Source organism: Poromitra crassiceps (assembly GCF_964638095.1).
Source record: "Poromitra crassiceps genome assembly, chromosome: 6".
NCBI classification, from domain to species: domain Eukaryota; kingdom Metazoa; phylum Chordata; class Actinopteri; order Beryciformes; family Melamphaidae; genus Poromitra; species Poromitra crassiceps.
This window is the reverse complement of record NC_139627.1, coordinates 1849309-1859308: the sequence shown is the minus strand read 5'-3', so window position 1 is coordinate 1859308 and position 10000 is coordinate 1849309. Positions and strand designations below refer to the sequence as shown.

Sequence of the window (10000 nt, the reverse complement as noted above, 5' to 3'; positions counted from 1 at the left end):
GTGTTGAGGCTTGCGATAAGGACCATTTTTACTGGAGAGGTTTGAAACATGCCGGGTGCCATATGGGGGTCATCTTCACAAAACATCTGCCACAGCCTCGGCCAAAATAAAGCTCTGCTCTATTGAACTTGGGTGAAGCTGAAGATCCAGGTACTGTGCCAGGCAGAGGGGATGATGGGACAGAGGTGCTTGGAGCAGACTTCAGGGGAGACCACGGACCATGTCTTACCCCCAGTGCAAGGGCAAGTGCAAGTGCAAGCGTCATCTTTGCTAGTTTCTAGCACTCAAAATCTCATTTTCCTTTTAATGACCACTGGGGTCACTGAAACACAATTTTTGATGTACTGACCCAGTGGTAATAGAGAGCCGCAGGGATGACGTATTTTTGTAGTCGGACTTCATGGTTCTTCACTGTTTCTGCCTATGGAATTTTTGAATGGGTTTTTGGCGCGATGCTTCAAATAAGGTCTCTGGGCAACGCAAGCTTAATCAAACGCGAACCAGTGTTCAGCCGGATAATCTTCACACATGAGGACCACGTAAATGCGAGCCCTAGAAGTAAAAAGCTTGTGCTAAACTGATCCAGAACTACACACAGTGTCGCATAGGCTTCCACGTCACGTCAGCACTCAACCTGGAGTGTTGTTGATGTGTGCGCTGCTGTGCACTGATCCCTTCTGTTTGGGCATTGTTCTTCTTCTTCTGTGGTGTTTTATGACAGTTGGCATCCTTTATGTTGCATTACCGCCTCCTTCTGGATTTATCCATCCACTGTTTCCCTACATTCTGTAAAACCCGATCCTCTTCTCACCCTCTCCCGTCCCGTGCGTGTGTGTGTTTATGACATCACTGATGATGTCATAGGATTGTGGATGTTGATTGTGTTCGTGTGTGTTGGAATCCGTCCTGTAAATAGGGCAGTGTTCGTGTGGGGCCACGCCGCAGAGTGCACCACATCACTGTGGCCGTGCTGGCCACAGCTAATAAACTAACCATCAACTAGTTGTTTCACCCTAATAAGTAAATATCAACTAATGATGAATTCCCTATTTATTAGTGATTGTTATGAAATCACAGTGCATTTTGCATATAGCGAACTGTGCTCCTTGTTTTCAAAGAGCAATTGCAAACAGTTTTAGGCATCTTTTCTCTCACAACATGGTGACCTCCTGAAGGACAGTTCAAAATGTCAAGGTTTCCCCTTAAGAATGTACACCTCGGTATGTCGCCTTTGTGTGTTTGCCTATGTCTGTGTTCATTTGTGCCCGAGTAAACAGACGTCAGGTGACCCCTCGACCTTTGACCTGTTACCTGTACTTGTTAAGTGCTCTGTTTAGTTTAGGCTGAGCCGTGGGGAGGGGAGCTGTGAAAGCGGTGAGCTGCAGCCTGTACTGACAGTCTGGGTTCACTGGCCAGGCTGTTCAATCCATTTCACCCCGGGTTGACTTTAATGAGCCTAGCCAGTCTCCCGCTGACTCGCTGCCACTCTAGAGGCACACACACACACACACACACACACACACACACACACACACACACACACACATGCATGCACACGCACACACACACACACACACATGCATGCACACACACACACACACACACACGTACCACTCAACACCACGCTCCCCTAGAGGGCACGCTTAATGACGCTGGTGTGGTGCTCTCCAGCTCACCCTTGACCCTGTGCCCTTTGTCGCCCTCTCTCCCTCCCTCCCTCCCTCCCTCCCTCCCTCTCTCTCTCCCTCCTCCCTCCCTCCCTCCTCCCTCCCTCCCTCCTCCCCTCCACAGATTCCAGAGGGTGCCTCGCTCGCCATGAGCATGAAAGACAAGAGAGATGACACCCTGGGGAGACGTACGTCACCTTCACACACACACACACACACACACACACACACACACACCCTGTCCCCTTGTCACGCAGGCTCGCCCCACACTTAGATAAATAAATATACGCAACTCACTCGATTGCAGGAAACCGCACATGCCCACTTCATCACGTGAACACGATACGCCCGTATAAACACGCCCACGCCCACACCCTCCTCCCCCTTCAGCCGACACACTCACACACTCACACCTCATCAGTCACAACACGTAGGCTGCCCGGCTTCACACACAGGTGCGCTACTGTCTCCGCCTCCAGACACACCTCCACGCTGGAGATCTGTTCCATTAGCAAGTGTCGTCAACGTTTAGGGGAAAAGTGGAAGTTGGCTTAAATGTACGGCCTCAACATTGAATATAACGGCTCTCCCTGTTTAAATGTACGGCCTCAACATTGAATATAACGGCTCTCCCTGTCGACAGATGCGTTGGCCTCAACATTGAATATAACGGCTCTCCCTGTTTAAATGTACGGCCTCAACATTGAATATAACGGCTCTCCCTGTCGACAGATGCGTTGGCCTCAACATTGAATATAACGGCTCTCCCTGTCGACAGATGCGTTTACATGCAGCCTTAATGGGTTTGTCCATTTGTGTCCACTGGGTCTACCTTATATAATCAGTACCAGACCAGAGCCTCACGCCTGCTCAGGCTCTGTCCATCAAAGCCTGTCCTCTCATTCATACCGGGCCAGAACTAGGCTGATGTGGGCCAAACCTGGCTGGAGGTTCAAAGCACCAAGCGGCTATAATGAGCCTGGATAATGTGAAGCACCGTCCTGCCTGCCTGTGATCAGAGGGGGGGTCTGGACCAGCACCAGGCCCGCCGGGCCAGAGCATCAGCTGGCAGAGTCTGCTGTAACCAGAGCATGTTCGCCATGTGGTTGCACTGGGCTGGAGTGTGTGTGTGTGTGTGTGTGTGACGTGTGTGTGTGTGTGACGTGTGTGTGTGTGTGTTTGTGTGTGTGCGTGTGTGTGTGTGTGTGTGTGTGTGACGTGTGTGTGTGTGTGTGTGTGCGTGTGCGTGCGTGTGTGTGTGTGTGTGTCTATGTACAGGTACCTTAGTGAGAACCAGTTTGAGTTTTATAACTGGGTAGTGACGACATTTTAGGAAAGAGGACATTTTGGGCGGTCCTCACTTTCTCACACACCTTCAAAGGTCTGTTTGAAGGTTAAGACTTGGTTTTAAGTGTTAGGTTAGATTTGGGTTTAGGTTAGGGCTAGGCTTAGGGTTAGGCATTTAGTCATGATGGTCAAGGTTAGGGGTCGACCGATATGGGCTTTTCAATGGCCGATGCCAATATTTAGAGAGAGAGCAGGGCAACCGATGGCGATATATAATGCCGATATCATGTTTTTTTTTTTTTGCATCTGATAAAAATCAATTACATCAATTGATGTAATTGAATGGATGTACAGTATGTCTGTATTCAGTTATTCAGTATGTGTTCATATGTGCCTGCATGTGAATGAGAGAGAAAACTACAGCTGTGTGAGTGTGAGTGTGCGTGTGTGTGTGTGTGTGCGTATGCGCCCGTGCGTGTGTGTGTGTGTGTGTGCATGTGTGTGTGTTTGTGTTTAGCTCTATATATAAACCAGCATGGTTTAATGCTCTCCCCCAACGTTGGCTGAGCATTACCATCTCATTACATTGTGGCTCCAGAACCAATCATAGACTGTGTGTGTCTGTCTCTCCTAATCGCCCTCTTTTCTCTCTCTCTCTCCTTTCACTCCTAATCTCTCTCTTTCATTCCCTCAGAGACAGCCCCCCCCCCTCCCCTCCCCTCCCACCGTCCACCTTAATCACTCTCTCTCTCTCTCTCTCTCTCTCTCTCTCCTGTCTCTCCTGTCTCTCTCTCTCTCTCTCTCTCTCTCTCCTGTCTCTCCTGTCTCTCTCTCTCTCTGTCTCTCTCTCTCTCGTGTACTGTCTCTATCTCCCTCGCTCTCCTGTCAATCTCCCCCTCTCCCCCCCATCTCTCTCTTATCGGTCACACTCCTCTGTGTGCCCTCCTCCTGTCTCCTCTCGTTCTCTCAGCTCTCCACCTTGCTGATTGCTCATTGTTTCATGCTCTCCCCCTCTCTCTCTCTCTCTCTCTCTCTCTCTCTCTCTCTCTCTCTCTCTCTCTCTCTCTCTCTCTCTTCTCTCTCTCTCTCTCTCTCTCTCTCTCTCTCTCTCTCTCTCTAGTCAAAGACTTGGACACGGAGAAGTATGTACACTTGGTGAGTCCCTTTGATGTTGCACACGTCGCCTCATAGTGGTGATCAAAACACTTGTGAGCACGTACGTACGTCGCCTCATAGTGGTGATCAAAACTCTTGTGAGCAACATACGTCGCCTCATAGTGGTGATCAAAACTCTTGTGAGCACGTACGTCGCCTCATAGTGGTGATCAAAACACTCTTGTGAGCACGTACGTCGCCTCATAGTGGTGATCAAAACACTCTTGTGAGCACGTACGTCGCCTCATAGTGGTGATCAAAACACTTGTGAGCACGTATGTCGCCTCATAGTGGTGATCAAAACTCTTGTGAGCACGTACGTCGCCTCATAGTGGTGATCAAAACACTTGTGAGCACGTATGTCGCCTCATAGTGGTGATCAAAACTCTTGTGAGCACGTACGTCGCCTCATAGTGGTGATCAAAACACTCTTGTGAGCACGTACGTTGCCTCATAGTGGTGATCAAAACACTCTTGTGAGCACGTACGTCGCCTCATAGTGGTGATCAAAACACTCTTGTGAGCACGTACGTCGCCTCATAGTGGTGATCAAAACACTCTTGTGAGCACGTACGTCGCCTCATAGTGGTGATCAAAACACTTGTGAGCACGTACGTACGTCGCCTCATAGTGGTGATCAAAACACTTGTGAGCACGTACGTACGTCGCCTCATAGTGGTGATCAAAACACTTGTGAGCACGTACGTACGTCGCCTCATAGTGGTGATCAAAACACTTGTGAGCACGTACGTACGTCGCCTCATAGTGGTGATCAAAACACTTGTGAGCACGTACGTACGTCGCCTCATAGTGGTGATCAAAACACTCTTGTGAGCACGTATGTCGCCTCATAGTGGTGATCAAAACACTTGTGAGCACGTACGTACGTCGCCTCATAGTGGTGATCAAAACACTTGTGAGCACGTACGTACGTCGCCTCATAGTGGTGATCAAAACACTCTTGTGAGCACGTACGTCGCCTCATAGTGGTGATCAAAACACTCTTGTGAGCACGTACGTCACCTCATAGTGGTGATCAAAACACTCTTGTGAGCACGTACGTCGCCTCATAGTGGTGATCAAAACACTTGTGAGCACGTACGTACGTCGCCTCATAGTGGTGATCAAAACACTTGTGAGCACGTACGTACGTCGCCTCATAGTGGTGATCAAAACACTTGTGAGCACATACGTACGTCGCCTCATAGTGGTGATCAAAACACTTGTGAGCACGTACGTACGTCGCCTCATAGTGGTGATCAAAACACTTGTGAGCACGTACGTACGTCTCTGGTGTCTGTGAGTTGTTCCTGTAGCGAGTGACTTCCTGTGTGTGTGCCAGTGTTGGTGAGCCTGACGACAGAGAGCACGGAGGTGAACGGAGGTGAACAGGAGAAGCTGCTGAGAGGACATGACAGCACTAAGCCCCCTTTATAAAAGTCAGGCTGAGATATGGGCCCTTCTTGACTCTAGAATAATGAGTTCCTTGGAACAGGTTTTGCTGGATGAATAGTTAATTTGAGAGGATGACTTTGTCGTCCTTTATCGACAGGAGAAGGTGGAATACGAGTCTTTATCCTACCCGCCCCTATTGAGACCTGTGTGAGCAGGTCAGACCTGTGTGAGCAGGTCAGACCTGTGTGAGCAGGTCAGACCTGTGTGAGCAGGTCAGACATGTGTGAGCAGGTCAGACCTGTGTGAGCAGGTCAGACCTGTGTGAGCAGGTCAGACCTGTGTGAGCAGGTCAGACATGTGATAACGTTGTACAGCAACCTGAGAAAATCCTCTGAATTTCCCAACACTTAGCCGACACTTCCCAAATTCCATAATGTTGTTCAGCCTCCAAAACCCCCTGATGTGGTTTCAGGACACACTCACCAGAAGATTCAGGGTTCTGTGTGTCTGACACACTCACCAGAAGATTCAGGGTTCTGTGTGTCTGACACACTCACCAGAAGATTCAGGGTTCTGTGTGTCTGACACACTCACCAGAAGATTCAGGGTTCTGTGTGTCTGACACACTCACCAGAAGATTCAGGGTTCTGTGTGTCTGACACACTCACCAGAAGATTCAGGGTTCTGTGTGTCTGACACACTCACCAGAAGATTCAGGGTTCTGTGTGTCTGACACACTCACCAGAAGATTCAGGGTTCTGTGTGTCTGACACTCTCACCAGAAGATTCAGGGTTCTGTGTGTCTGACACACTCACCAGAAGATTCAGGGTTCTGTGTGTCTAACACACTCACCAGAAGATTCCACTCTGAAAATGGAGACACCAGACACCAGACGGTCTATGTAGCTACTCAGGAGGTGGTTTATTGCTTGGCACTGCGTGCAGTACGCTGACCTTTGACCCCCCCGCTGTTCCAGGTCCTACCTCACGACGATCTAATAGACGGCAAGAGGTCACACAGGCAGAGCCACCGCAAGAAGGTCCTGCCTGAGATCTACCTGACGCGCCTGCTGTCCACCAAGGTGACCCCACATTCACACCCCCTCTAGCACCAAGGTGACCCCACATTCACACCCCCTCTAGCACCAAGGTGACCCCACATTCACACCCCCTCTAGCACCAAGGTGACCCCACATTCACACCCCCTCTAGCACCAAGGTGACCCCACATTCACACCCCCTCTAGCACCAAGGTGACCCCACATTCACACCCCCTCTAGCACCAAGGTGACCCCACACTCACACCCCCTCTAGCACCAAGGTGACCCCACATTCACACCCCCTCTAGCACCAAGGTGACCCCACACTCACACCCCCTCTAGCACCAAGGTGACCCCACACTCACACCCCCTCTAGCACCAAGGTGACCCCACATTCACACCCCCTCTAGCACCAAGGTGACCCCACATTCACACCCCCTCTAGCACCAAGGTGACCCCACACTCACACCCCCTCTAGCACCAAGGTGACCCCACATTCACACCCCCTCTAGCACCAAGGTGACCCCACATTCACACCCCCTCTAGCACCAAGGTGACCCCACACTCACACCCCCTCTAGCACCAAGGTGACCCCACATTCACACCCCCTCTAGCACCAAGGTGACCCCACATTCACACCCCCTCTAGCACCAGGAACATGAGACTCCTTATCCAGTCGGCACCACAAATAGACTTTTCTTTATATCGCAGTCTCAGCAAACTCCATCCACCACGCTATCATCTTTCTCCTGTTCCATGTTTTTTTTTCCTCCCTTCTGGGTCCATATTAGATTCAGGAATAGAATTCCTACATGTGACGAGACCGAGTCCTCCTTCTTCTTGCTGCTCCACAGGGAACCCTGCAGAAGTTCCTGGATGACCTGTTTCAGGCCATCCTCAGCATCCCTCCGGAGCGCCCCCCTCTGGCCATCAAATACTTCTTCGACTTCCTGGAGGAGCAGGCCGACAAACGGGGCATCACAGACCCGGACACCCTGCACATCTGGAAGACCAACAGGTAAGATGGCGCGGGCGACGCGGAGTTTGGAAGTGTTCTTGGTCAAGTTGTTGTGTTCTAAGTGCGAGGCGTTGATTGCGTCTCCTCCCCTCCCCTCCCTCCTGCTGTGCAGCTTACCTCTGCGTTTCTCCTCCCCTCCCTCCTGCTGTGCAGCTTACCTCTGCGTTTCTGGGTGAACATTCTGAAGAACCCTCAGTTTGTGTTTGACATTGACAAGACGGACCACATGGACGCCTGTCTGTCTGTCATCGCCCAGGCCTTCATCGACGCCTGCTCCATCTCTGACCTGCAGCTGGGCAAGGTGCGAGATCTGTCTGTCTGTCTGTCTGTCTGTCTGTGTCTGTCTGTCTGTCTGTCTGTCTGTCTGTCTGTCTGTCTGTCTGTGTGTCTGTCTGTCTGTCTGTCTGTCTGTCTGTCTGTCTGTGTGTCTGTCTGTCTGTCTGTGTGTCTGTCTGTCTGTCTGTCTGTCTGTCTGTCTGTGTGTCTGTCTGTCTGTCTGTCTGTCTGTCTGTCTGTGTGTCTGTCTGTCTGTGTGTCTGTCTGTCTGTCTGTCTGTCTGTCTGTCTGTGTGTCTGTCTGTCTGTCTGTCTGTCTGTCTGTCTGTCTGTGTGTCTGTCTGTCTGTGTGTCTGTCTGTCTGTCTGTCTGTGTGTCTGTCTGTCTGTCTGTCTGTGTGTCTGTCTGTCTGTCTGTCTGTCTGTCTGTGTGTCTGTCTGTCTGTGTGTCTGTCTGTCTGTCTGTGTGTCTATTCCGTATGACTTTTTGGTGTTCTACTGATCTATTCACTCACATATCTTTAGATCATCTGTAGATAGATGAATAGATCTTTAGATAGACATGATATAGACCTAAATTAGATATAGTCACAGGGCATACACTTGATCCTTCCTTCTGTAGCTGCTCCACCGACCCCACCCGCCCCTCCGGCAAACCTCCCTCCTCCCCCTGTGAACCCTCCTCCCTAGGAGCCTTCAGGCTGTCAGCTAGGTCCACTTCTCTGCTTATGTTATTTCAGCCCAGCTGGCTGATCCAAGGTCATGAACGCCAGGGATCTCTTCTTGAGACGTGTGTGTGTGTGTGTGTGTGTGTGTGTGTGTGTGTGTGTGTGTGTGTGTGACTGTGTGTGTGTGTGTGTGTGTGTGTGTGTGTGTGTGTCTGTGTGTGTGTGTGTGTGTGTGTGTGTCTGTGTGTGTGTGTGTGTGTCCCTCTGTCTGTCTGTCTGTGTCTCTCTCTCTCTCTCTCTCTCTGTGTGTGCTTGCATGTCAATGTCCTCGCACATCCGTCTCATCCCTCAGACACTGTGACCCTGAGCACGCTCTGCTTCCCATCTCTCTGACTGTCTTCCTCCCTGGAGGCAGAGCCAGCCCGAGCACTCATCAAGTAACGCTCCTCTTTCACTGTGGAACACTTTGATTTATAGACTGTCCACTGCCAGCGCACTCACCACCACGGCAACATTCACACAGTATTATACATCATCATCAACATATATATATAGGTGTAGACACTCCCACACATGCGCAGACACTCCCACACATGCGCAGACAACCATGTGACTGCAGCCTCGCCGTAAACAGGTTGCGACTGGCCGCATGCTGCTGCCACATACCGAGGAGTCGCCTGCTTCCAGGATACGGCCGCGTCATCATTCAGAAACCACGCCCAAAACGGGGGAAAACACAAACCCCCCCCCCACAATCCTGGCGTTCTCCTATGTCACGTGTTGCACACAAAGATCATATATACGGAAGATGAACACTCCAACTTATTTCATTGACAGCAACATCCACATTTTTCTTTTCGCCAATTCTCATTGGCTTCCTTGTTTTCCTCGGGAGTACAAAAAATCTTTAACTGGCGATTTTTTACATTCTGTGCAGCCCCACCACACAACAGCTTTTAGCTATGTTTAATTCAAGGAATATGACACTGGTGTGTGGAAGTGAACGGAGAGCTTTCCCCCGTGATGGGCGTGGCCTATTTCATGCAGTGTCTCTATGGTCTCAGGAGAGGCAGGGCAGTGGAGGGCGTGGCCTATCTCATGCAGTGTCTCTATGGTCTCACGACAGGTAGGGCAGTGGAGGGCGTGGCCTATCTCATGCAGTGTCTCTATGGTCTCAGGAGAGGCAGGGCAGTGGAGGGCGTGGCCTATTTCATGCAGTGTCTCTATGGTCTCAGGAGAGGCAGGGCAGTGGAGGGCGTGGCCTATTTCATGCAGTGTCTCTATGGTCTCAGGAGAGGCAGGGCAGTGGAGGGCGTGGCCTATTTCATGCAGTGTCTCTATGGTCTCACGAGAGGCAGGGCAGTGGAGGGCGTGGCCTATCTCATGCAGTGTCTCTATGGTCTCACGAGAGGCAGGGCAGTGGAGGGCGTGGCCTATTTCATGCAGCGTCTCTATGGTCTCAGGACAGGCAGGGCAGTGGAGGGCGTGGCCTATTTC

The 10000-nt window shown here is 50.9% G+C and overlaps 1 protein-coding gene across 1 annotated transcript in view; it reads left to right on the top strand.

The window, feature by feature from the left end:
- The window catches only part of plxnd1 (plexin D1), a gene marked incomplete at its 5' end in the record, with an annotated part of 145716 nt that overhangs the window by 124410 nt on the left and 11306 nt on the right, over window positions 1–10000 (top strand). The window contains 5 exon segments of the mRNA XM_083639237.1: window positions 1792–1855; window positions 4075–4109; window positions 6482–6586; window positions 7398–7561; window positions 7715–7862. Of these exon segments, the coding sequence (XP_083495363.1) occupies window positions 1792–1855; window positions 4075–4109; window positions 6482–6586; window positions 7398–7561; window positions 7715–7862 (516 nt within the window).